The sequence below is a fragment of the Vidua macroura genome, chromosome 9, assembly GCF_024509145.1.
Source record: "Vidua macroura isolate BioBank_ID:100142 chromosome 9, ASM2450914v1, whole genome shotgun sequence".
Taxonomy (NCBI): domain Eukaryota; kingdom Metazoa; phylum Chordata; class Aves; order Passeriformes; family Viduidae; genus Vidua; species Vidua macroura.
This window is the reverse complement of record NC_071579.1, coordinates 22619633-22646729: the sequence shown is the minus strand read 5'-3', so window position 1 is coordinate 22646729 and position 27097 is coordinate 22619633. Positions and strand designations below refer to the sequence as shown.

Below are 27097 nucleotides of genomic sequence, written 5' to 3'. Positions count from 1 at the left end.
CATTGCTCCTGTGAGAGCCTCTGGCCCCAGGGGACATCCAGCACAGCTAGCAGGGGCAGTGGCTTGGTTTTCCCCCCACAACTGTCATGCACCCAGGGCTGAAATATACACTGCAGCCCCAAAACTCATAGGACAATCTGGAACAGAGGCAGGAGAGCAGCAGATCTCAGAGGGGTCATGCAGAGGCAGCTGCCCTAGTTCAAGGGCAAGAATCAGCAGGCTCCAGTAGTCTCACTGTTGCCCCAGCCTGTAGCATCCTCATGGGAAGACAGAAGGGCAGCTCTAAGCGAGCATCTGCTCTGAGACAGCACTGGAAGATCAGTGCTCTCTCTATGAAGGTATACTGGTAGAACAGTATGAGGGCCTTGTGTTGGATACAGCAGATGCAGCAGCCTGCAGGCTCTCTGCAGAGCACATGCAGAAGGACCTTGTTCTTTCCCTCCCCCAAGCAGCAGATGAGCTGCAGGTCCAGCTGTCTACAGCCAGCTTCTCCACACTATTCAGCACAGCCAGGGACAGGGAACAGAGCCAGCACAAAGCATCCCCACCCCTGCCTGGACAGAGGGACACTGCAGACTGGAGCCCCAGCATGCAGCCAACAGTCACACCAGGGAGCTGCTGGCTGGAGGATGTCCTTTGAAGGGGCAAAAATTTCACTTGTCTGCCCTTCTGGTGCTCCCCAGCTGCACAATGGGGCTATGGACTGTGTACACCCTACACTAAACTATCTGGAAGGGAGGTGAAAGGCCCAAAGAGCTTGTGTTGGGCTCACGTTGGGCTGCTAAGAGCCTCACAGAGGCAATTCAGAGCTGCCTGCTGCCTGTTCCAACAGCCTTGTACCTGCTCCAGGCAGCAAGGCACAGCTCTGCGCTCCCACAGCCCAAAGAGGGTGGCTCTTGCAGCCTGTGAAAGCAACAGAATTAACCCTACACAGTCAGGACACCACCAGGCTCCTGGAACAGGACAGGGATTTTGCCAGAGGCACAGAGAGGAATCTCTCAGCACTGGGGCAGCCCAAACCAGCACTTGCTCTCTGCAAACCTCCCTAGCATGCACAGGGAAGAGAAAGAGCTGGACAAGAACCATATTTATTTCACTGACACAGGATTGCACCGATGGTTGATCCTACACACTGGGGATAGGCAGCAGCAGGGTCCCACGAGCTGGGCCAGGCTGCTGGGGGCAGAATTCACACAGAGAAATTTGTTTCTTCCAAGGGGCCGACTGATCTGCAGGACGGGGCTCTACGTGGTCAGGCTCCTGCTGCCGATGCCAGGAATCTCCCACCCCATTCAAGTATAGAAACATTAAATAAGTATATACAGAACCTCTTGGGGTGGGCTGGAACAGGCTGAGTGCAAGAGGGCTCAGCCCATCTTTACTTTAGATGTCTAGAAAGAAAGAAGAGAGGTTAGGTTGTTGCCCACAAACCCCAGCTCACACCCCAGTCCCACCCAAGCACCCCAGGATCATCAAGAAGCTGCAGAGAGCTTATCAGTCCCACCGGTAAGACATGAGTGTCACACAAGGTGCACGCAAGGTGACACTCTCGGTAACAGAGGGGCCATCAGAAGGGTTCCCAATGTTGCAAATAGGCACAGTATGCTCTGGAAAGAGCTCTGCCACCCCAAACCTTGTAAGCAGCCTTCCCAACCTAATGAAGAAGATTGTGCTGAAACCCAGGTGTGTCTCCCTGGGGCTGGAAAGCATCCAGAGTGACAGCACCTTGTGCTCACTTAGGCCTGGTGGCCTCAGGAAGCAGGTACCTGCAGGATAGCAACGATGACCCCAAACAGCCCTATGGCACTGCCAAAGATTTCCACGATCAGGATCTTGACGAAGAGGCTGGCATTCTGGGCATCAGCCAGGGCAGCCCCGCTGCCCACGATGCCCACACAGACGCCGCAGAAGAGATTGCATAAACCCACGGTCAGACCAGCTCCAAACATGGAGAAACCTGTGAGAGAGGAACGCTGCAAGAGCGGGATGTAACCTCCTTCCACCTGCACCCAGGACATGCTGCAGAAGCTCCGTCTCAAGGTGACAGAAGACCAGGAGCTGCCAAGCCCCAGCAACACCCTATTTGGGGAGCAGGACTGCTCTGAGGTGTGCCTCAGCTCCCACAGTGCCAGGCCACTGCTCCACCCAGGGGAGGAACAGTACTGCTGCTGGTCAGCACAGCCTGCTGGGTGCAGGGGGACCTCGAGAAGGTAAGTAAAAAGCTGCCTTTTGGCAGAAGAGTCACATGTCCTTAATACACCAGCAGCAGACCATGAGCGGGTCAGAGTGGGGGTCAGTGCTCACAGCGACTGCACCAGGGACCCAGAAGTCCTTACCTGCGTGGTAGTTCCTGGCTCCAATCTCTTCTGGGGTGACTCCATTGAAAGGCTGAAAGCACAGGACCTGGGTTAGTGACAAGTCTGTGGTCTCTGGAAAAGGTACCTGTCCCTGATACAGCCAAAGGCAGCCTCATTTCGGCCAGAGCCAGTCCCTGATTCCACATCATGGCTTCATGGAATCTGCCTTGTGGGTGCTCTCCCAACCCTCTTCATCACAGGCAAGGATCACTACCAGCAGTCCAGGGGCTCCCAAAGGCACAATAGTGTTCCAAGTCCCCACAGGGCTACCCCCCTCACAATACTGGCCCATGACCAGCTGCCCATCCCCACCGTGGCCCCGAGGCCGGCGCAGGGATGGCACAGCAGCCATCCACTCTCCCATACCTCAGCCATGTTACTGATGACTATTGCCATGATGATCCCGTAGATGGCCACGGCCTCGCAGAAAATGATGCTGTGGGAGAAAGGCAAAGCCTGAGCACAGCGTCTCAGCCAGTCTGACCAGCAACCCGGGGGAAAGACCCTGCCCCAAGGAGCCCCTGCCACTTCATGCCCAGCCAGCCAGACCCCTCCATAGCCATATGGGAAGCTACCCACTGCTTTACTTTCAAGCTAGGGGGAGCTGCCAAACACAAAGGCTGGTTCTGCTGTGGCACCTGAGTAGGCTGCAAGGATCCTGTTGGAAGCAGGCCTAGGAAGCCTTGCCCTTCACCAGCCTGTTTCTGCTCCTTGTGGAAGGGTTGTGCAAGGAGAACCCTTGCCTAGGCAGGATGCATGATCTCAGAGTGTTTGTTTTGAACACACTGGGCTCATTCACAGTGTGGTATCACACAGTGACCCTTCACAACAGCACTCTGGCTCCTTTAGGGCTCTTTGTTTTGAAAGCAAACAACATCAGCAGCTCAGCAAGGAACAGTCTACCAGCAGCACCCAGCTAGAGAGCAGACAGAAGTCTCTTCACTGGGCTGTGACCTGCCCCACTCAGGTGCAGCACAAGAACTAACCCCAGGTCTGTGCTTACCTCACCAGATTCTTTGTTTTGATCCGCGGGGCTTTGACTCCACCACCAATGATGCTGGAACCCGTGATGTAAATCCCCCTGTAGCAGACAAGGGTGGTTGGTGGAAGGTCTGGCACTTGCAGGATTCTATACAGAAACCAGGATCTTTCAGCTGAGCAAAGAATCAGGCATGCAGCTGGGGGACACTGAGCACAGCCTAGTCACTCTCAGGGTACAAGTGGCCCCAGGCTGCACCACCTACACCAGCAGAACTGCTGGGGCACAAGAGCCACCATGGACAGCTGGGCTCAGGGGTACAGCTTCCAGAGACTTCCCTGTCTTGCCACTGCTGACTGTGGGCTGGTCCACCCAGACCCCCCAGCAGTCCAGCCCCACTGGTGTGGTGACCCACAATCCTACATGTATGCATTGTTCTACCCTGCTCTGCTGTGGGAAAACTGCAGTGTATACACAGCTACCAAGGTGGGACAGCAGGAGAATGCTGAAGAGCCTGTCCCACTCACCAGGCAGCTCCCACCACAGACAGGGAGATGGCCAAGCCAATGCCCAGGTTGGACCACATGTAGGGTGAGGTCTCCGTCAGAAACCTGGAGAGGAAGAAATGTCCTGAGTTAGCACAGAGGCTGAGCCCCCATAGTCACACCACACAACCTATCCCAAAACAGGTACCCCTCCACCAAATTATGAAGCCCAAGATGGGTTGGGCAGCCAGACAGCAGGACATGAGAACCTCTGTCTGCCAGCCAGAAACACAAGACCCTCAACCTGCATGGATCAAGATCTTCCTCCCAAACCCTCACTGTGAAGCGGAAGCCTGGGCTCGGAGATGTGGAGGGCAGAGCAGCAATAGCTGCACCAGGACCTCGTACGGAGCCAGCCACAGGAACACAGGGGCTGCATCCATCCCACCTCCCAGGGAGCAGAGGCCCTGCTCACTGTAGCTCTTGTTCTCCTGCAAGGCAGTGACCGCTGCCCATCACTCAAAAGCAAGTGCTGCTCCTGGGAGGCACTGCCAGCACCACCTGCCTCCTCACACAGCCCTGAGGATGCCCGAGTTTACAGGGAACTCACCAAGCCACATCGAAGCGGAAGCCCAGGTCAAATATTGTGTAGCAGATCCCTGGAAAGCAAGAACAAGATGGAAACCTCCAGGGAGGCACCAGCTGGATCCAGCACTGCCAGTTCCTCCCCCACCTGCTAAGCCTCGAGGCAAAGGCCCAGGAGCACAGCACAGCATGAAGGAGGGTTACTGGGAAGACTGACATGCAGAGCTGTGGGGCAGGGTGTCCCCTCCCAATCATACCCCCGTGATCCCAACACTTCCACATCAGCGTGGGTATGAGATACTGTCAGACCTCATCCCAGTCTTGCCCAGAAGATGATCATGGTTGTTGTCACACCCATTTTCTATTCCCTGGCCCTGCTGAGCTACAGGGTCTCAAGGGCAATCCACAGCCCTGTGCCCCAGCACGGTCTCCACTGTGGCTCTCCAATGCCTGTTGGACAGCCACAGCTCCAGGGGACCAGCTGTGAGCTCTTCCCTGGCACAGGAGGGACAAGAGGAGCAAGGCTGTGCCCTGACTGACCATCACATGCTGCTACATCACCATCCCATCAGCATTTGTGTTGCTTCCCTGGAGCCCATCAACATGAGAAGCTCCAACTTTCCTCCAACTGTGGGTTCAAGACATGACTGTTGTTCTCAGCATCTCCCCCAGGGTAATTTCCAGATGTATTTATACTCCAGCACAAGTGGGAGAGACCAAAGCATCGTCCCGAGAAACTCAGAAAGCCCTTCCTTTCCAAGGAGGGCTTGCCCCGCTGTGCTCATCTCTCACCAGGAACCACAGCCAAGAGTCACATTCCTGCACAGCCCAGGCACATGCAGAGCTGCTTGCACCAAAACCCTGCCTTGCTCTGAGCTCCTGAGTGGGAAACGTGGCTGCAGACCAGAAGAGACGCTTGCTCTTTGCTGGAAAAGGGAGGGTGACCCAGCCCTAAGGAACTGATAAGCACAGGCATCGTGGCACTGTGTGCTCCACGTGAGGCACAGAGGGTGAAGGGACAGCTCTACCATATCTGACTGTAACCAGTCAGTGCCCGTGTGACGCTGATCCCGCATACAGTTGGGAAAAGAAGAAATGGGAGATTGGTGAAATGCTCGAATGCAGCAGAGGTCACTCTTCATGACGTGTCCCACTGCTCCCTTCCACCCCAGAGTAGCAGCCTGGAAGCAGGGGGTGATGGCAATCTGCCCAGCAGAACTATGGGGGCAGGACCATGCTCTTCCCTGAGCACAGCCAAGACCTGCAGGACAATTCTTCCCACTGGAAGGCCTCAGCACTGCAGGTCTCTTGCAGCAGGGATGTCCCCATTCTTGTGTGCTCACTCCTCCATGTACAGCTCAGGCCTCAGCACCCCACTCACCACCCTCAGGGGAGCACACAAGCCCTGTCAGGCAAGCCAGTGACCCCCATAATGTGAGGTGGCAATGCTGATCACTCTTTCTGCCACAGATTTAGGGTGCCCCCCTCCCGTGTAACGACACACAAGAATGAAGAATGGTGCCAGCACAGCCAGGGAATACAGAGGAAAGCCTCAGCCCAGCCTGCAGGTCTGGCAGCCTTCAAGGATGATCTCTAGTGCTGGGTCCAGCCAGTCTGTTACTTGTGTTTTGGCTTTGCTGCTTGGCTGTCAGAACAGGAACTGAACCCAGCCAGCCTCAGCTGCCTCCACTCCCCAGAAGTGGTAAAAGAAAGCTACAACCAGCTCAGGGCAGGTCCTCAGGGCACCTTTCATCTCTTCAAGAGTAGATGTAAACTTAGATTCATATGCAAAAGAAACAGAGTAAAGGACGCTCTCCTGTGAGCTCTTGCAGCCCTGAAGACAGAAGGACAGAAGATAGGGCAGCAGGACTGGAGGATCAAATCAGGGCTTAGGACAAAGACAGAAAACACAAAGAGACACTGCTGCAACACCACATGGAGCAAGACCACTTCCTGCTCGTGGTCTTCCTCAAAAAGGGACTGCAACAGGGCAGGGGAAGTTAAGAGTAACTGGGCTCAGCTCAGCAGGATTTTCCAACAGTCTCACCTCCAGAGAGTGAATCTGCACTGGTGTGAGCTACATGATTCAGAGAGCCCAGTGAGGCAGCCCTAGGCCCACGCTGGGTTCACCAGGCCCTGGAAACACGAGGGAGTGAGACACCCTTCACTCCGGACTCATTCTCTCCCCTCACCCAAACACTGAAGCGACGGCCAAGGTTTCCCCAGGCTCTGCCGCGTTTGTGGTCACTTCATTCTGTGCTAAGAGAAAATAACCACCAGACCCAGCACAAAATCTACCTGCTGGCCCTAGGGCATTAAATCCATCCTCCAAAAGCTCAACACCTTCAGCGGCAGTGCATGGGCTGCCATGAGCTGCAACGCGGCCGAGCAGCAGCTCCACCATCATCCAAACTTGCACTTTCCCTCATGCTGCCACAGCTTGGCAAAGCAAAGCCATCTCTCCAGCCGAGAGACACCAACCACCAGAGCCTGAAGGACCAGGCTGCTCCTGCCTTTACCTCCCCCAGTCTACCAACCCCTGACGGGCCCCAGCACCTTCCTGCTCTCGCACGCACACAGAAGCAAATCAACTGCTCAAGCCACACAGGCTCAGAGCGCTGAAAGCTGCGCATCCAACAGCGACTGGGAGCTGCACGGCGCCGCCGGGGGCTCCGAGGGAGCAGCTCCGAGCCCCGGGGGGCGCTGCCCAGCCTGGGGAGCCCCACAGCAGCACGCTCGGTCGTGCCGGACACCGCGGAGCAGCCCTAGGGATCACCGCGGCAACCGGCCTGACAACACTGCATCCCTCAACGCCCGGCTTCCTTTTCCACACCAAAGCAACCCTCCCAGCCCTCTGCAGCAAAGGAGCAGCCAGCACGGGCACAGGCGGGAACCGCAGCCTCCCCTCGGGCCCGGTAAACCCTCCTGTCCCACGGCTCAGCCCTGCAGCGCAGCCCCCGGACCCCCTTTCTCCGCGGCCCCGTGCCCTCCCCGGCCCCGGCGCTGACCGACGCCAAGCAGTGTGGTCCAGAAGGCGAGGCCGAGCCCCGAGTAGAGCAGGGCGAGCCCCGTCATGGCGGCGGCGGCACCGGGCGGCGCGGCGGGAGCAGATCGGGCCGGGTCACCTGACCCGCGCGCAGCACGTGACCGGAACTGCAGCGTCCGGACGGAAGTATCGGAACGCCGCCGCTGCCACCGCGCCCGCTTATTGGCTGCCTGGTTTGGCAGCGGCATAAGAACTACATACACCATAATGCAGTGCGACCAGCACGTATTTCTATTGGCTGCCGTCCCCTCTCCGCCCCGCTATGGGCGGGACCTCTGGGGGCGGGGAAGGCAGAGCCGAGCTTCCATTGGCCAGCGCCGCGCCGCAGCCCGGAAGCGGGCGCAGGGTCCCGCGTGCCGCCATGGCCACGGCCTTCAGCAGCGATGGGGAGGCTGCGCTGCGGCGGGAGCTGCGCTCGGCTGTGGCGGCGGCACCGCGGAGCGACCTCGACGGTTTCTACGAGATGGGCCGGGCCGCCGCCTTCGTACGGGATGGCGGGTTCCGCAAGGTGAGTGGGACCGAGGGTGGAGCCGGCGGAGGGCTGCGCGCCACCCCCTCTCCCGATGCCTCACAGGATTGTTGTTGTTGGGAGGCTGATCTGGAGATCATCCACTCCACCCCCCTTGCCAAGGCAGGGTCACCAGAGCAGGCTGCACGGCAACGCGCCCAGATGCGTTTGCAAGGTCTCCAGTGATGGAGACTCCACGACTTCCCTGGGCAGCTGTTCCAGTGCTCTGCCACCCACAGTGTAAAGAACTCGTTCCTCGTGTTAACATGAAACTTCTTTTGTCTTGGTTTATGGCCATTGCTCCTTCCTTTGTCCCACTGCTGGGCTCCACTGAAAAAGAGTCTGGCACTGTCCTCTTGGCACCCATCTTTGAGATATTTATAGGCATTAATGAGATCCTGTCCTCGTTCCAGGCAGGAGAGGGTTAATTTCTGCAATAGCCAGGAATGGGCATAGCCACGACCCAGAGGTTATTCTGTACCACTTCCCATCATTTTTTGGGGACAGGGAAGGGGTCCTTCCCGGGTCCCGTGGTGTGGCATGGTCAGGTATTGTCAGAGCCCTGCGTCAAGCACTCACGTGTGACTCATTTGTCTCTTGTACATTGTTATTAATAGTGTTGCTGTTACCGTTGATTTGCTTATTTAATTTGCTGTTTCCAGTAAACTGCTCTGATCTTGACCTGTGATCTTTACCCTTTGTGCCTCTGATTCTGCACTCCATCCCGCTGCAGGAAGAAGGGGAGGGGGGAGCGAGTGGCAGCACAGTTTGGAGAGGCTCAGAGGGAGCACTGAATCAGGGAGTACCATTCCTAAACCACAGCAGATCTCCTCTCACTCTCCTCTTGTCCAGACTAAATGATTTCTCCTCACAAGAAAGATGCTTCCGATCCCCATGTGGCCTCTGCTGGACCTTCTCCAGTAGCTCCTTGTCTTATACTGAGGAGCCCAGAACTGGAGACAGTACTCCTGATGTGCCTCACCAGGGCCAATAGAAGGGCGGGATCATCACTCAACCTGCTGGCTACACTCTTGCCAATGTACTCCAGGATCCCATTGGCCCTCCTGGCTGTAAGGTCCTTATCTGCAGAATTGCTCTCTAGTAGGTCAGCCCCCAGCCTGTGCTGGTATTTGGGGTTATTCCTCTCCCGGTGCAGTACCCTACACCTGCCCTTGTTGACCCTCATTAGGTTTCTCTCTGCTTAATTCTCCAGCCTGTCAAGGTCCTGCTGAATGGTACAGCCTTTCAGGAGCTTATCGGCCACTCCCCGCAATTTCCTATCAGCAAACTTGCTGAGGGTATATTCTATCCATTCTATCCCCTTCACCTCAGCCTCCCCAGTGCCTCATTCCTGGCTGCCTCATCCCTTGTTCCCGCCAGGTCGCCCTGCAGTTCCCTGACGAGCTCCTGGCAGACGCAGCGGAGGTGGCAGGCCGGCTGGAGGCAGCGAGCGGCGCCGGGATGTACGTGTTAGGAGACACCACGTACGGCAGGTCGGTGTGGGGCTGTGGAGGTGTCCTGGGGATCCCCTGCGGGCAGGAGTGGGGCGGTGCCTGGGAGGAGGGAGAGCTCCGTGCTGCAGAGCCTGTCTGACACCGGGTTCTCCTCGCAGCTGCTGCGTGGATGAAGTGGCTGCCGAGCACGTGGGTGCCGAGGCAGTGCTGCACTACGGCCCAGCCTGCCTCAGCCCCTGCAGAAAGCTCCCGGTGCTGCACATCTTCGGGCAGCAGCCCCTGGACGTCGGGCGCTGCACAGAGGTGTTCCGGGAGCTCTACCCCGAGCAGCAGAGCCGTGTGGTGGTGCTCAGCGATGTGGTCTACGCCCATGCGATGGGTGAGTGCTCTGGGGCAGGGAGAGGAGCTCTGGTACTGCTCTGAGCTCTGCAGAGCTGCCAGGGTCACACCAAGCAGGCATTCATTCCCCAGACATTGGCAGCTTTGATTTCTGTCTTGTCCCCTGATCTGTTGCACCTTCTCCGTGTCAGGACTACAGCCAAGTTTTGTTCTCGCTCCTCTCTTTCTTCAGGTGAGCTGGAGCAGCAATTATGTCCCGAATACCCCAATATCATCTTCTCCAGGCTGGTGTGTGGAGATCCTCCTGGCCCCGCGGTTCCTGGCGAGGAACGCAAGTTTGGTCGCCAGTTCTTGGTGAAAACTGCGGGAGGGCTTCAGGACTATGCCATGTTCTATGTGGGAGCTGAGGGCCTTGCTCTCACCAGCTTCATGCTGACCTGGAACTGCTGCCCTTTCAGCTCCTTCAACCCCGTCACCGGCTGCGGCCGCCACGAGACCCTCAACGTCAACCGGGCCCTCATGCGCCGCCTGTACCTGGTGGAGCGGGCCCGGGACGCCAGTGTGGTGGGCATCCTGGTGGGCACCCTTGGCGTGGCGGGCTATCTGACCGTGCTGCAGCACCTCCGGGAGCTGCTGTGCCGGGCTGGCAAGCGCAGCTACACACTGGCTGTGGGGAAGCCCAACCCCGCCAAGCTGGCCAACTTCCTGGAGGTGGACATCTTCGTCCTGGTGGCCTGTGCTCAGAACTCCCTCCTGGACTCCAGTGACTTCTACCGACCTGTTGTGACCCCCTATGAGCTGGAGCTGGCCTGCAACCCAGCCCGTGAGTGGACGGGGAACTACCTCACAGACTTCCGAGACCTGCTGCCAGGTAACAGCTAGAGAGAGCTGCCCTCCCAGGCCATATTCCACGCAGCTGCCCTGGCTGTAAGCGGTGCTTGCTCCAGGGTAGATGGACCAGGCTAACGTTACTGTTTCCTGGCAGGTGCCTGTGCGCATGTTGAGCTCCCACCGGCTGTTCCCGCAGCAGAGGCTGTTCCCGATGTCTCGCTGATCTCAGGGAAGATGCGTGCTACCCACCTCTGTGGCCCCCCAACCTCCCAGCTGGCCCCCAGCACTGCCCTGGCCTGCATGGACCAGACACGGGCGCTCGCAGAGATCAGCCCTGCAGGTTTGTGTTGGTTTCATGGTGGGGCTGAGCCCTGGTACAGGGGCAGTGCCACCTTCTTGCTCTGGGTAACAATTCCCTTTCTCCTCCCAGCCTCCTTCCTGGAGTCCCGCAGCTGGCGGGGCCTGGAGCAGCAGCTGGGACAGACTCCCGTCTCCAAGGCTGTGCAGGGCCGACGAGGGATTGCCATTGCCTATGAGGATGAAGGGTGTGAGCAACCCTGATTCAGCAGCATTGGCACCCAGCCAGGAGCGGGCTGTGTGGGGCCCCAGGCATTGCCTCCCACTGGGTGTTGGACCTGCTGGCAGCCAGCACCTTGCTGGATGTGGCCTTGGGTCAGTAATACTGCAGTGAGAGCAGGAGTTGCACGTGTGTTCAGGAATGCCTGTGGCACACTGAGGCTCATGGCCAGGGCAGCAGCAGGACCAGGAGAGACAGCACTTGGCCCAGACCCAGTCTCTTGAGGGCTCCTCATCCAGGGCAGCTTTGTCCCTACCTGGAAAGGTCACAACTTTGCAAGAGCTGACAGTGCTGGGACTTGGGGCTTTTGTGGACTACTGCTGCTAACTAAAGCTGAAGAGGATTTGTGATTGAACTGTTTTCTTAGAGTAAAACATGGGCTGAGGAGCACAGATGTCCCAAAGTGATAAATGTATCGTGGTGCCCCCTGGGGAGCAAAGCCCTGTGTGTCAGCTACCACCACCTGGAGGGAACAGAAAACCAGAACTAGGACCTCTGACAATAAAAGCACAGCCTGGGCTGGGGTACTAGGGCAAGTGCAGGGGAACTCCAGGCATGAACAAGCCCCTCAGCTGCTCTTGTGAATGGAGTGCAAACATCCTGTGCTTCGGGAAGGACCCCGTGTTTGGCAAGGGTGGAGCCCAGCCCCTCTCAAGTGAGGCAGGGCTATTTATGCTCCATGCTGGGCAAGCAGGACAGACTGTTTTTTGCCATCCCTCCCAAAGCCAGGGAGACACTGGGGTGTCCCAGCCTTGATTTAACCCCCTCCACTCGGTTCTTCCCCAGAGGGAAGAGGCAGGCAAAGTCTGGGCACTGCAATAATGACAGCCACAACATAGAAATATTCTTAATATAATTAGGTGCAGGGCCTCCCCCCTCCCAACCACACGTACAAATGAGCAGGGGGCAAACCTCCCCCGCCCAGCCAGCCACTGCTGCAGGCACAGGGTGGCCTCCCTGCTGCGGGGAAGGGCTGGGGAGGGGCTGGTAGCCCGGGGACGGGGCAGCTGTGCTGGGGCAGGTCTGCCCAGGCTTCCCCTGCCCCGCCACCGCCTCCTGCAGCCAGCACTCCAGTTCCCTGCGAGGAGGGAGCATGCTGGGGGAAACAAAGATGCTGACACCGAGATGCGGCCACCAAATCTAGCTGAGGAGCGTCCCGAGTGGGTTAATTCTAGGTGGAGGGTTATTCTATGAGCCGTACTGCAGCAGGGCAGGGAGGATGGGGGGGCTTTTCCTTGTGGGGAAGAGCTGGTCCAGGCAAATCGTCCGCGGTCCTGGCCAGGTGCTCAGTAGTCTGCTGTGTATTCTGTACCATGCAGCCCTCGGCACAACAAGGTGAATTCCTTCACCATCTCCTTCACTCGCCGCTTGTTCACACGCTCTCTGCTGAGACAGAAGGAGGGGACAAACATGAAGTAGGATGGCTGCACTGGGCCATGCAGGGGAGTCATTCCTGTGGGAAATGTGGGGCACAGCTGCCAGGGCAAGTGGCACGCAAACCTGAGGATCTGCTGGCTGAAGTTTTCCTTCTGCTCTGGAGTTACTCGGGCCGAGGGGAAGCCATCCTGCTGCATGGCCTCCTTGATCCAGACACTCAGGAGGCTGAAGCAGTGCTTGTTCAAGGCAAAGAGGATTTCTGCAAAGTGATCCATGAGGCTGCGGGAAGCCTGGCCACCGATGCCCTGCCACAGAGCAAACAACATGCTGAGCCCATACTGTCACTCTCCCTGCTCCCACCCACGCTGCTGGGCTCTCTGCCCCTGGTTCTGTAGGGATGCTACTCAGGAATAGAGCCCAGTGCTCCCTGGGGAGCCCGTGGCCCAGCATCTCTCACCTCCAGCACTGCCTGCAGCAGCGCTTTGCCATTCTCATGCACGACCTGTCCCACCGGGGCGATCTCTCCACAGCGGGGCAGCAGCTCTGTCTGCAACACAGAGGCCAGGCTTGCTCAGTGCCAGCACAGGCTCCACACTGCAGCACCCTGCCCAACCTCAGCCCCACTCCCAGCTCTCAGAGGATTCCACAATGGCATCATACTCACAAAAAAGCCACAGGATGCTTTGACTGTTGGGGCCTCAGGAAACTTGAGTGAAAGGACACCTGCAGGCAAAATTTACTCAGGTTAGCAGCCAGAAAACCCCCTGGTTATCCCAAATCAGCCCTGTGGTCCCCAACCCTTGGCTGTTTTGCACCCAGCTCTACAGGAGGAGCAGGCTGGCTTCTCCTCAGGGTGATCTGGAACACATGCCCATGCCCATGGTACTCACCACACTGAAACACTGCTTTGACATCCAGGTTGCTACACAGGAAGAGATCCGGCTTCCTTTTCAGAGCCTGCAAGGCACACAGACAGCAGCATGAACCCAGCGCTGCAGAGGCAGCCAGGAAGCCTCCAAGGAACCCGGTGCCCCAGACAGCCTCTGCCTGGACACACACTTACCTGAGCACACCCCCAGGAAAGGGCAGATTCACACAGTACAGCAGGAAACCATCACTTTACCCCTCCCCAAGAATATAATTCAAACAGCCAGGCAGTTTGCTATGCCCAGGATCTGCTGACCCCAGGACCTGAGGATAGGTGCTACAGTGGTGTGCAAACACTCAGACACAGAGGGCTCCTGTCCCATCAGAGCAGATCAGGCAGCAGCACCGCTCCCAGGACAAGGACAGCCATGCAGGGCTCAGCAGAGACCAGCCACCCGTGTAGTTTGCTCCTCTCCTGAAGATGCTGGCATCCCTGGGGTCACAGCAACTGGTTCAAGCAGTAGCCCCAGACTGCACCAGATGATGAGATGCCAACATTTCTTAGCAGTTCCTGAGCAGCAAGTCTGAGATCAAGAAAGCTTGTTTTTTTTTAATGCCACACAATGATTCCACCAGCCTCTGTGCAGGTCAGGCACTGCTGCTGGAGACACCCTGAGCTGTGGTACCTTGTGCAATGACTTAGTCCCCCTGGTGCTGGCACCGAGCAGTTACTGGGTGGAAATGTTTCAGCCTGCACCCTCCACTCAATGGGAAGGGTTTCCAACCTGCCTCAGTGAGCCCTGCTGTATTAGGCAGCCACATCCATACCCTGACAACCATACCCACTGCTGCAGAAAAGCACTGGGAATGGCAGCCATGCCTCCTGCCCTGCTGTCACTGCAACACCAGGGACAGCAGCCATAGCACTGGAGCAGCCCCGCTGTGTGCCTGGAGCTCAGAGAGCAGCATTCCAGGGCAGGCAGCCCTTGGGCTGAGCTCTGTGTGAGGCCACTGCTGCCCTCTGAGCCTTTTCCCAGGGATAAAAGCAAGGACAGCTCTCAGTCAACAGCACCCAGGACACACAGCCATCTGCCCCTGTGGTCTCTCCTTGGTGCAAAAGAGACTTAATTCCCACCCCATCTTCTCCAGGGAGAGTCCAGAGCCATCTGCCCAGTGCAGATGCTGGAAAACAAGAAGCTGAGGAGCAGGTTTCAGTTACTCCATCTCTTTTCTGGCCTTTTCTATCACACACTGCAAAAGAGGATTCAGTTTTGGGCACCGAAGGCATCGCTGTACCAGGTGGAGAAGGCACGACTGCAGGTACCTCTCCCTGCTGGATACAAGCAGAGAGCTTCATGGGGCGACCAGGGGCCACGTTATACCTGTGTGTGTATATACAGGCTGTGCACCGTTGCTCCTGAGGCACTGGCACCAACATCAGAAGGTGAACTGCTGGCTGAGCAATGGTTTAGGAACATATTCACTCATCAAGGCTGCTGCTGTTCAGCTGGCCCCATACAGGACAAATGCTTGCAAGAGATGTTAAAGTTTTAGCCCTGGGACACTACCCCTGCTGGGGCCCTACTGTGATCTCCAGAGCATGGACTATGAGCCTTTCCCCCCAGCAGCATGTTGCTGAAGGGCAGCTGGCTCCCATGATAACCACCCAGCTGCAAGTTCCTCTACCCTGCCCGTCCATGGGTTTTAACCTGAGTCCTGCATGCTACAAGTGTTCCATTTGGCACGAGTCTTCCAGTGCGCTCAGGTTCCCACCTACCTGCAGGGTGCTTCTCCCAGCCAAACCAGACCCGCTGCAGGCAGAGCCCCCCGAGTTCTCCCGCAGATTCACTGCAGCATCTGCTCCTCGCTCCATCAGTGCCATGGGGAAAAGCATGTCAGCATTGGGACAGCTCCTTCCCAAAGGACAGTTAGCAGAGTGCAAGCCCAGTGCAGACCTGGGTACATATACATATGTCTAATGTAAAGAGAGATGCTTTTTACCCCCACAAGATGGGGCCCTCTGGAGCTTCTCCTATAAGAAAACAGCACCAGGTACGTCTGACTACTCTTTCCCAACACCAGGTATGTCCAACTACTCTTTCCTAGCACCAGGAACCCTGCTCAAGCTCTAGGACCCCTTCTTGCCAGCTCATCTTCCCTGTCTCCTGCCAGAGCACCTCTGCTCATGTGGGGGTGGGTCTTGAAATGCTTTCAAATGTCCCTCTCAATATCCTCTGTATGAGCAGCCACTGCAGAGATAGGCACTCACTCTCCAAGAACTGTCCTGCAGGACAGCATTGAGGGAACATTGGGTTCTTCTCCACAGCAGCTCAGAGACCACCAGAGCAGGCTCTTCTGTGCCTATTTCTTCATAAGTAGACAGGCATGGAAGGGACACCCACTCCTCCAGCAGACAGAGGACAGTAGGGACTGCACCGCCAGTTTCTGCAGCTCTCTAGAACACACAGCCTTAGTGCCCAGTATCCAGTCTCTTCCCAGACCCCACACCTGGTAGAGCAGAGCCTCTTGCTTTGAAAAGGGCCCATAAGGCTGGCCAGGCAGGAGCAGTGAGCCTCAGCATGGGGATGCTGAACCCATGTCCTCCATAGGGTTCTCTGAGCCTGGCTGGAGCAGGTGAGGTGGAGAGCTCAATGACTGCTGCATGCAGCCTGGACCAGACCATGAAGGGAGGGAGGTGAGGGATGAAGCTGGCTGTGCTTGGCCAGGCACTGTCTGTGCCATCACAGGAGGTCAATCCTGCATCTTCTGCCCGGTGAGGCACCGCACACCCAGACTGCCCCAAAGATCTGTCAGGGAAGTCACCAAAATGCTCCCAAGGTCTGCAAGTGAGAAGCCCTGCTGGGGTGGGGTGGATAAGGTGGAAAGGCAGGCTGGAGAGTCCCAAAATCCTACCTGCAACCAGGAGCACACATGTGAGACCCACTGGTTCCCCAACTTCAGAACCTGCCTGGTTTTGCCAATGCAGACCTGGGTGCAAGGCCCAGCCACCATGGCCGTGTGGTCCTGGGCAGAGGCACTCCAGCTGCCTGGGTGGAACTGAGCCCCACGCCCTCCAGGTGGGCTGCTCACCCTGGGCACTGCAGCAGCAATGCTCTGCACCGATCCCAGCATGCAGCAGAGGAAGGAGGGAGCAGCTGAGAAAGGAAGGAGGGAGCAGCTGAGAACAGGATGCTGGCACTGCTCTGTGCAGACTTATGGCAGACTGGTTATTTTATCCTTGAGTAGTGTGATACTTTGTCATTTGGTTTAAGCCAGCAGTTCCCTTGATCAGCCAGCCATCAAGATCATGACTGGACTGCCAATTGCCATCATCAAGAGTGGTTTGCCAATTAACATTGTGGCAAAAGGATCACCTGCAATAACTGGGCAGTTCCATGATCTGCAACCAAGCCCAAAGATAAAGCCAGCAGGAATCCTGTGACAGAGATAGCTCCCTGTGTGCTGGCGACAGAGAGCTGATATGCAGGCCTTGTGAGCTTCTCCTGAGTTATCAGAAGGTGGGACAGTACTTGCTGGCAGAGAGGGCAGAAACAGTGCCTGAAAGGAGAAACCACACAAACTTGAAACAGAGAAGATGGTATTTCCACCAAGGCGATCAACCACAAAAACAGATGGTCAGGGAAGTGGGAAAGTTTCCACCTTGACACACTCTTGTGTCCAAATTCACTGCTGCTCCAGAACATGCATTACTTTGCCAAGAGGTCTGCATGCAGAGCGGGCTGGGTGATAACATAGCTCTTGCCACACAAAAATCTGACCTGAACAGATCTGCAGTTCCCTCTGAATTTAATTCTCCAATCTACAGATCCTCAAAAGCATCACTACAGAGTATGGTCCTCTGGAAGAGGACAGGCTGGACTCATTTCTGCCATCAGGCAGCCCTCAAAGTCCTGAGAGCAACGAGTCAATCAGGGATGCTAAGGTCAATTCTTGATGGGTTTTAAAGCACCTCACTAGATCACCAGTCTTTGAGAAAGGTCAAGCCAAGAAAGAGGAAACTTTGAGTTTTGTGCATGAAAAGAAGACAAGGATGGGATCCTTTGGTCTCCATGGGGTTTCAGGAATACAAAGTCCAGGAAAACAGGTCTTGAGTGGGCGGTGTCAGGCTGGCAGAATGATGTCAGATGTCTCACAGTGATCCAAGATGGAGAAGACATGGAGGTAGGAGCCTCTGAGCTGCAGGAGTGCCTCTGAAGGATATCTGGAGAACCACACACAATGCCAGCACATTGCCCCAGCACTGCCTGCAGTGCCCACAAGGACAGTGTTTAACAGATTCCCAGCACGCTGGATGGGCGGTGTTTGGTTTCACAGTAAACCCCACTGTGTGCAGCACAGAAGCGCAGCATGGTTGCACTTTTCTCTCCAAGAAAGCATAAATATTCTGTGTCCAGACACAGAGGAGGAACCCAAGCCAGAGAGAAATGCAATATTTCATTGCATATATTATTTCAATGCAAGAAACAAGTAGCCTTGGGAGAGTCTTTCAGAGTCACCTAATCCCTTACACCCCGGCAGGATCACTTCTACCTACTCTCCAAGAGCAATGGGCTTGTTGGGTCCTTTCAAGAACTCCATGCAACAACAGCTCCCCACAGGATCTTCCAGTGCTTCCCTGCCCTCTTAGGAAGACTTTCTTCTGCCAGACCTGGATCCTTTACCATGATTTCCTCCCATTACTGATTGTTCCACTCAAGGAGAACAGAAAAGGGTTTTTTACTGACAACTGGCACATTACCTTTTACACATTCCAAGACTCACTCAGCTCTTCAGTCTCCCATCAGCTTTTCCTCCCCACCACGTGTACAAGGTGGACATCTTCCCATATGCTTTTCTCTGTGGTCTCTGATACCAATCTACAGAAATGTTGTGCCCCAAACTAGGCACAGTGTTCACATGGAGATCCTGCTAGCATTGAGGACACCACCAAGAACCTCAGGCACAGACCCCATTTACCACCCTCCCATGTTCAAAACCCTTGTTAGAAGGTCACAGCTTCCAAAACCGAATGCAGAGCAGAAGTCTGATAGTCTTGATTATGTTACGTCTTTCATGGTGAAAAGGAGGGAGGAAGAGGCTGCAATATGGCTTTGAGATGCAATGGGTCTCAGCAGGCTCTCGGCATCAAGGTGAGAACTGTGAGGAGAAGACCCTGCCTGGGGGAGGTCAGGTGCAGCCCCCTTGCCCACTCCAACTCTCAAAACCTATGGGAGGATCAGAGGGGTCTGACAGCTTAGCACCAGGACATGCCATGCACCCTCCCAGGGCTGTCAGCAAGGGTAGGGTGATCACAGCTCTGGGAGGAGCCTGGGTGAATGTTCCTGCACAGCCACTGGTCCAGCATGTGTGGTTAGAGGTCTCCCCATCACAGAAACAGAGCAGAAAGCAACTCTGCCAGGCCCCTCCTCACCACAGACTCACCCTGTGGGTAGGTGGGCAGGGAACACATCTCTGACAGGGACACTGGGTACATCAAGGACATCAGGGCTTCTCCCTTAAGGGCCATGGGGGGCTGAGGAGCACACTGGGCAGGTGTATATACACACACAGCATAGCACTGGCCCTGCCTGCCCACTGCCACAGCAGTGACACAAGTGCCAGCCCACGTGCCAGCCCGCAGCCCCTGCCATGTCAACACAAACTGTCCCCATGCGCCGCTGAGCCAGCAGCTCCTGCACAGGAACTGCCACCACCCGGAGAGGCTGCTGGGGCAGGAGGCAATGTGGCATTTGCCAGATCCAGACGCCACCACAAGCACGTTGCTCAGAGCCAAACCCTGGCAGCTGCCTGCTCCTGAGGCCAGGGGCTTCCTCCCACTGGCCCACAGGCAGGGCAGCCAGCTCAGCCTGTCCCCACTCCAGAGGACCGGTAAATGGGTTGGAAAGCATCCACTTAATGCTCTAATTTGTCTGTTACCCAAGGGTGACTGCAGCAGCAGCACCAAGCACCCCATGCCAGCTTCAGCCCAGCAAGGGGGTGGGAGCTGGAGCTGCCTGCAGAGGAGAGCACTGCCCTGGGGATGGTGTGAACCCAGAACTAAAGGAGAATGTTTTGTTTTCAACTTCCACGGAAACAGATGGAGAAACTCGATATTCAACTAAAAGGAAAAAAAAACGTTGTCAACAGAAAGCTAAAAATAGGTTTAAATTGAATCAAAAAGAGAAAGAGAGAGAACAGAAAGTGAATGAATAAGAAACTAAAACACACCTGTGCCAGGAGTTGCATAAATGAATCAACAATATCAGGATGATCCCTGGGCCCTAAAATATAATAAAGATGTAACTTAAGAGAAAAATCATACAAACAGCAACTCAACATCATATAGTTATGTGATACAGAAAGAATTTACAAGTGAAAACAGGAGTGTAAGGGAGAAGGGGTGTGTGGGGAAGGGGATGGGCAACATGAGCAGTTTGAAGCAAGTTAAAGAAACAAAACATACAAAAAATCATGAAACTTGGAGAACCCAAGAACAGAAAGAAACTGCAAAGGAAAGGGTCTAAAGCCCCAGGGTCTCCAGCTAGCACCTGGGTGCTGCAGAGCCAAGGAGGAGATCTTCGTTTCCTTGGGGGGGAAGAGAAGGAGGAGCAGGGGCTATCTGAGCACCATCTCCACAAGGAGAATTATAGCTTTTGCACTGTGGGGACTGAGCAGGTGTCTTCAGAGCACTGTTTGGTCCTGGAAGGTAACTGCAAGTGAACGACAACACCTCAGCAAATGCTTGACAGGCCTGGCTGGGCTCAGGCGTGCACATGCTTGTCACCAGCGTCAGCTGCTCAGGAGACTCTGGCACAGACACCCTCCCACCCCATTCCCAGATGCTCTCCAGGACAGCGAGTCCAGGACTCTCCTGGAGGTCTCCTCCAGCATTCTCCTGGGAGAGTGCAGCTCAGTGCCCAGAGATTTCTGTGCCAGCACCACTCAGCCTACCTTGGCATCTGACTGTGCACACTCACTTCTTGGCCCTCGTAGGCTCAGACATGCCCCCCTTCTCCTGCCACACGTGGGCTCAGAGCTGGCCCCCCACCCAAGGGGACAGTCCTGGGCACACACCAAGCTGAACAGCCACTTGCCTGAGCAAAGCTCGCATCCAAGTGTTGGCACAGCTCGGGCTCTGTCCCCTCCCTTTTGCTCCTGCAGACATGCCTGCTGCTGCCTGGAGGCATCACCAGCTCCCCAGCACCGAGGAAAAAGGGTTCCAGCACAGACACATCCACTCGCCACTGGCACGAGCGGGGACCTGATATCCGAGGAAGCCTGGCTTGCTTGTCACTGACCCCAGTGACACCTCAGCACAGTGGGATTTGCTTGGACCGTGATGTGATGATGAAGCAGGGCTCCTCATGTCTCTCCCCCCACCTCTCTAGAGAGCTCTGAGCCTTGAGCTGGGGGACAGCATCACCCTACCTGGCACCCAGCTGTGAGCAAAGGATAAGACCCCTTGAGGGCCGCATGTGGTAATGCTGAAGGACCAGATCAAGCAGCTCCAATGTACATTTGTCTCTGTCACAGGGCAGGTCACTAAGATGCTGAGGGGAGCCATGGTACAAAGGAGCCTGTTCTAACCCCATTTGCTTTTTGTAGGGTGGGCAGTGAGCCAAAGAGGGGCCCCTGCCCTGCAGGAGAACATCAGCATCCTCAGCATCACAGCAGGGACTCGGTGGCCACCAGTGACTCTGAAAAAGTAATCTCCCAGCTGTTCACACAGACATTCTCCTGCTCATATGAGGGCTTGATTTCAGGCCACTACAAGCAGCAGCGGACCACAGAGAAGCCCTGAGATCTTCCTGTGGTCATAGCCTCCCTGCCAAGCTGGACTGCAGCTCCAGATTGACCCTTGCTGCACATGATATGCAGCCTGGGTTGCTGTAACAGTACAGAGGCCCATGGCACCCAGGGGTTTCCTGCTTCTGTTGCCTGCAGGGAAGGTACCCACCTTCCAGGGGCTGGGATGAATCCAAGAAACAGAGATGGCCCCAATTAGCTTAGCTAGGAGTGAAAACAGCCATTCCTGGTAAGACGCCTCCAGACTCCATGCATGCAAAAGCCTGACAAGAGCCCGAGCGCAGAGACCGGCTAATCCTACGTACCTTGCTGGAACAGGGTCAGTGTGACTGAGGTAACGAGCAAGAAGAGGGCCTTGATGGGAGGGAAGTGGGCAGGCTCATGGGCAAAGATGTGAACCAGCTGCAAAAGAGAGAAAAGGACTGAAGCTTCTGCTGACCCTGCACATCCCCAGCCTCCCAAGCACAGTTCCATACCTGCCGCGTGAGTTCAATGGCAGAGACCTGGGGTATGGTGCTGTACATCTGCCCCAGCATCTCACACAGCTGAGGCACCATGGGGGCAAAATCATCTAGGAGGGTCTTCACAGACTTCTCAAATATGGCACAGACAGACTGTGGGAAAAGAGGGACTGCATGAGCAATGGGCATCAAGAGACCTCTTCCAGGGCTTAATGGATGGGTCCCAGGAGAGCAAAGAGCTGGCACTGGAGACAGGGACCAGCCAGGCAAAGGGCTCAGACTTGCTCTGATACTGGTGGCCTGCCCTGCAGCACAGGATGCTCTCAGTGACCAGGAAACGCCCTTCCCACCGCAGCAGGAAGGCTCCCCAAGGGCCAGGGAGAAATGGCTGGTGGGACATTGCACATGGGCATGACTGGACTGAACAAACTGGACAAGCACCAGATGATACAGGTCCAGTTCAGAACAGAGCTGTTCTCTTAGGGAACACAGGTTGGGTAGATCCCACCTCCCTGCTCATGGCAGGACCTCAGTTACTGGAGAGAAGCAGAGCTGGTGGAGGAACAAGACAGACAAGAATGACTTGATGCTGCTGGTAACAGCAAGCGGCCCTAGTCCAGATAACCCAGCAAGACATCCCTCTCACAGGCCATCACCCATAGTTTGTCCTTTGCTGTCCCCCACTCAGGTCAGCAAGGACAGGCAGAGCTGCAGGCAGTATACAAGTGAAGCCTGGTTACCTCCACCACCTGGGCATCATTCAGCCACTTGCTGAGAACCTTCTGTATGAGCTGGAAGACTTGCTGCAGAACCACCACCACCTGTAAGGAATGAGAGACACTGAAGAGAATTGGCCCCCATGGCACTGGAAGGGGAAATTCAAGACTAAGCATGGACTGGACTGAAAGTTTCAGGCACCACCCCTCTCCAAAGCTGGACAGTTTTTTTCTGAAGCAGCCTGGCACTGCTCACAGTTGGCAGGTAGCACCCAGGCCATCCTCCAGAGCAGCACCTAACCAAGAGGCATCCAAGAGGCAAGTCACCTCTGTCCACCTCAGGAGTGGTGGATGAGCTGAAGGAGCTATTTTAGCTGGAACAGACTAGTGCTACCATCTTGCTGGCACATGCTGCATTCTCCATTAACCCCCCTCTCCTGCAGTGAGTTGTGAGGCTTTGGGCAGAGAACTTAGAGCTATCACTCTACTCACTGGGTTGGGTCCTTGCTGCACTGGCAGTTTTTTGACCTCGGTGCTTTCGTGATCGTCATCATGGTGGCTGATGTCTAGGGTGGTGAAGAGGTTGGAAAGCAGGCCCAGGATGTGGATGATGGCCAGCCTGTTGGAGGGATTGGGCTGCCAGGGAAAATAAAGCCAAAGTATGACACAGACTGCACTGCTCAATCATACTCATGTCTTTGGGATGCTGAGGAACTAGAACTGCAGAGGCAAAGTGCCAGAGAGGGGTTCCCTGCACTGCACTTTCACTTGAGCCCATGTTTAAGAGTGCTGCTTCAGCACAGCAGCCCCAGGGCTACAGCCAGCAGGAGAAACCACTTCTGGATGGAGGCAGCACACAGGCACTCACCGTTTCATCAGCCAGCTTTTCCAGCTGCTGGATGTAGGGGGTGATCAGGGAGTGCAGGTTCTTCAGGATCTCCTCCACTTGCAGTGCAGAAAGCAGGAAACCAAGAGCCTGCATCAGCCACATGCACTGGCTTGTCTGGGACAGAGAAGACACAACAGGGCAGGTCACTGGCTAGCCCACAGCCCATGCTCTGACAGCTGCCAGGGTCCCAGCTGGGTGTGCTGCAGCTGCTCTATCTGGGTCCCTCTAGGTGCATGTCACTGTAGGAGAGGGGAACAGCTCCCTAACAGCTTCTGTTCCCAGGGAACAGGAGCTCTGGCTTCAGCACACCTGGCCTCTTCCCAGCACCTGCCAAGGAAAGATCTGTTGGTGTCCAGAGATCTCCATGCTGGCATCACTCACCCTAACTTGACACACCATTCTTTGCACAGCCTGTCACAGCCACCCCGTCCTAGTCACAGGAAAGGCTGGGGCTCAGTTCCTACGCTTATCTCCCTTTTTCCTCTTGAAAACATGCCTGTCATCTTGGTGTCCTTGGGTTTGGAGAGATTGGGAACTCTCCTCCCTCTCTAGGGGACATACCCTCCCAGCACAAGCCCAGCCTGTGTGGGTGAAGTGAAGCCCAGCAGTGCAGTGAGAGGCAGCCAGCAGGTTCTCCTGATCCTGCACACCATGGATGCAGTGCTGGGCTCTCCTCTGGGGACAGCTTTGTGTCTTCAGCTGAGCATGACTAAGGGGGCATGGGGGGCAAGGAGAACCAGCAGAGGTGTGAGTCAGCCTCTCTTACCTTGTGAATCTGCTTCATCAACACCTCCTGTCAAAGGGAAAGGGAGAGGAAAAGAGAAGGGTGAGTGCTGCAGAAAGGCCCTTCCCTTCCAGGCAGCAGGACTGACAACAGGAGGTAGGATTGGCACAGGTCAAGACAACTAACACCAGTGTGGGCACAAACATCGTGTGCTTCCCACAACCTGCCACAGGCAAGAACTAAAATTCCTGTCCCCTGAGCCAGCCCACTCAGCCACCCAGCAAGGGGAGCTCCTGGCTTGGATGGGTTCTGCAGCAGGATTGCTCAAGAAGTTAACCTCAGCCAGGGTTTCCTTATTCCAGTGACAGTGTTCCCCAGGCTCTAAAAGCAGAGATGCTTTTAAGAGCCCTTCACCTCTCTCCTCCCATGTATGTCCTGGCAGTTTGCCCAAGTCCAGCCCTTCTCCTAGTGCCTTGGGACTCTGAGCCCCATCTGCCCCAAATCTTGAGAGTCAAGAAGGAGCATGGGACAAGCTGCCCCAGCACTGCAGGGATCAGCTCAGGCTCCAAGGAGAGGCTTGAACACCAGGGTACTGTCCTCCAAGATGCCCAGCAGTGGCACTAGCAGCATGGCAGGTACACAGCTGTTCCCAACAAGGCAAATAAAACCCTGGGGGGGGAAGAACAGACACCCACGTACAACCCCAGCAGACCCCTGGGCAGTCGTGTCTGTCACTGGCTGCTATTTCTACATTTACAGCAGGACACAGGGCCTGCCACATGGGTTTACTAGTCTGTGAACAAAAAAGGCAAGAAATGTACACCAAGCAAGATACCCTCAGCTGCTCCTTGGTCCCCCTGTCATGATCCTCACAAAGGAAAAGGCGTGCACAAAGCACATCCCAGGTCACCACCACACGTCCACCTGCATCCAGCTCCTACCTGTGACACAGCGACAATGTTGGCAGCATAAGGTGGCAGGTCGTATTTGCACTCTCGGCAGATCTTTTTCAGGGTGGAGACACTGGAGATGGAGAGCTCAGGGTTGCCCAAGGCTTGGAGCACCAGTGGTAACACGTTGTTTATCATGACAGGGTGATCAGCCAGCCACTCGGACAGGGATCCTGCATACAAGGATGGGGTCAGACTGCAGGACTGCACCACAGGTTCTTGCTCTCTGCATTCTGCGATGCCCAGCTTTGCTTTTCACCACTGGTATTGCTGGGCAGATGTGGTCTCAGGGGGCTTTCCCTCCCCAGCCCAGCCCACTCACCGATAGTGAACATGACGGTGTCGGCAAGCTGCACGTTGCTGATGCTGATGCGGGGAATGAGGCCGATCAGGCCAGGCACCACATCGGAGTAGTTTACATCGATGGTCTCAGCAATGGACTGGAAGCCGTAGAGCAAGGCCTCCGTGTGCTGCCAGGGTGGGAGAAGCACTGTCAGAGCCATGCATTGACCCCTGATGCCCAACCCTGCCCCAGCTCCAGGCACCAGCTCAGCACCCCCACTGAAGAGGCTGATCCCTTGGCAGAACGAAGGACAGGGAGGCAGAAAACCTATTCCTCTCCACAGTAGACCCCAGAGAGACTGTGCGCTGGCAAGGTGCTCATGCTCCTCACCTCTGTCATGTCCCTTTGCTTTCAGTGCCTCATTGACGGTGAGGACAGGTCCCTGAGGGCTGGTAGCTGTCAGCCTGGCACCTGGGTCCCCTTGCTCACCTGCCACGTGGACGGCTGCTCCGTGTTGGTCAGGAGACGTCCCAGTTTGTCATAGAGGCTGCTCAGGAGCTCGGCACCCAGCATCTCATACACGTACATCAGCGTGTCAGAGATGTCCACCCTGCAGAGAACACGGGTGTCTCCAAACGCTGTCCCCAACCCATGCAGAGAGCTCCACGTGTGGACACATCACTTTCTCTCCAGGACACAGGCACTGCTCATACAAGCACACTGTCCCAGCCAATGGCGTGATCCTATGGCCTCTTGGGCAGAGTAACTGGTGCTGTGCCAAAATTTTGCCAAATGAGCCAAACAGCTCATTTTCACATTACCACCACAGCCAAAACAGCTCTTGATGGAAGAAATCTCCTCTGTGTCCCTCCTTGGTTCATATACAGCACTCAAGTCTCCAGAGTGGCAGAATGCTGCCCCTGCATCCTCACCTGCCTGACAAGCAAATCCAGATCTCTAACTTGTACCTGTATATCCGAAACTGCTCCTTCTCATCCGAAGACCAGAAGCCATACTCTTCATCGGAGGGGAACTGGGCTTTGTGCAGCAGCACGTCCACCAGCTGGAAGTAGACAGGCCTGTAGACCTGCTGGTACACTGCCTGTTTGTCTGGCTCAAAGGAGAGGATATCATCCTGGAGGCAGGAGGAGGAATAAGCACATCAGGTGTTGCAGGGAAAGGAAAATAGAGCTAATATACCTGCTGCATAGGGGACTCAGGCAGATCTCCCAGGGCTGGTGGGACTTGTTACACCTTGGAAGGCTGCATTTCCAGCTCCCTAAGATTCACTTGATGCTGTGCCCTTCTGCAGTGGCAGCATTATCAGGAGGCAAGATGCCAGAAGCCCCAGAAGCTGGGTGGAATCTCAGACAGCATTGTTATAGGGGGTGGCAGTGTCTTGCCATGTCCTATCCTTGGGAGCACCCCTACACCAGGAGCATGCGTGCCTCAGACTGCTGTGAGAGAGCTGACTGAGCACAGCACCCTCCTGCATGCATCTGTAATCTCAGACCCATCTGGAGAAGCAGCAAGAGGTCATGGGAGCCTCAGCCTGGCCTCATGCAGCAGAGGAGCTGCTGGCACGGCACTGACTTCGCTCCCCTCCCTGCCCACGCTCAGCCAAGCCACACTGGATTGCAGAGGAAGGGAGCTGAGGGATGAAAGGGAGCTAAAAATAGAGCACAGTGTGGCAGGGCTGCTCTGCTGATCCAGGGAACACTGACCCTGGGAGAGGGACCCCACACTGGGCAGCCAGCAGAGCTATGCTCTCATTCCTGCCTGCTGCAGGCATGCAGCAAGGAGCTAAACAACCAGGTCTGCTGCTGGGAAGAAAAAAAATAACATGGAATTTTAATTAGTTTT

General features: G+C 55.8%; 3 protein-coding genes across 4 annotated transcripts in view; 1 reads left to right on the top strand and 2 right to left on the bottom strand.

Moving 5' to 3' along the window:
- Window positions 1–1281: 1281 nt before the first annotated feature.
- On the bottom strand, window positions 1282–7564 carry ATP6V0B (ATPase H+ transporting V0 subunit b). The gene is made up of 8 exons (XM_053985601.1): window positions 7415–7564; window positions 4432–4480; window positions 3864–3947; window positions 3361–3438; window positions 2724–2793; window positions 2337–2388; window positions 1767–1957; window positions 1282–1391 (listed from the first exon to the last, which is right to left on the bottom strand). Exons 1-8 carry the CDS (start codon window positions 7479–7481, stop codon window positions 1368–1370), a joined length of 615 nt encoding a protein of 204 aa, XP_053841576.1. The 5' UTR covers window positions 7482–7564; the 3' UTR covers window positions 1282–1367.
- A 96-nt stretch (window positions 7565–7660) lies between these two features.
- DPH2 (diphthamide biosynthesis 2) lies at window positions 7661–11511 on the top strand. Its single transcript, XM_053985588.1, has 6 exons — window positions 7661–7960; window positions 9341–9453; window positions 9573–9793; window positions 9986–10624; window positions 10739–10924; window positions 11015–11511. The coding sequence occupies exons 1-6, from the start codon at window positions 7715–7717 to the stop codon at window positions 11143–11145; spliced, it is 1536 nt and encodes a 511-aa protein (XP_053841563.1). The 5' UTR covers window positions 7661–7714; the 3' UTR covers window positions 11146–11511.
- A 486-nt stretch (window positions 11512–11997) lies between these two features.
- IPO13 (importin 13) overlaps window positions 11998–27097 on the bottom strand; it is a 31530-nt gene continuing 16430 nt past the window's right edge. The window contains exons 5-20 of one of the 2 annotated variants that reach the window (XM_053985059.1): window positions 26203–26369; window positions 25724–25844; window positions 25274–25421; window positions 24943–25124; window positions 24044–24070; window positions 23257–23391; window positions 22881–23024; window positions 22413–22493; window positions 21688–21825; window positions 21517–21613; window positions 19634–19686; window positions 13429–13495; window positions 13203–13261; window positions 12996–13085; window positions 12662–12843; window positions 11998–12547 (exon numbers count right to left, since the gene is read on the bottom strand). In XM_053985059.1, the coding sequence (XP_053841034.1) occupies window positions 12448–12547; window positions 12662–12843; window positions 12996–13085; window positions 13203–13261; window positions 13429–13495; window positions 19634–19686; window positions 21517–21613; window positions 21688–21825; window positions 22413–22493; window positions 22881–23024; window positions 23257–23391; window positions 24044–24070; window positions 24943–25124; window positions 25274–25421; window positions 25724–25844; window positions 26203–26369 (1791 nt within the window). In that variant the 3' untranslated portion in view covers window positions 11998–12447. The remainder of the gene's footprint in view (window positions 12548–12661; window positions 12844–12995; window positions 13086–13202; window positions 13262–13428; window positions 13496–19633; window positions 19687–21516; window positions 21614–21687; window positions 21826–22412; window positions 22494–22880; window positions 23025–23256; window positions 23392–24043; window positions 24071–24942; window positions 25125–25273; window positions 25422–25723; window positions 25845–26202; window positions 26370–27097) is intronic. The other variant, XM_053985060.1, reaches the window with a different exon arrangement.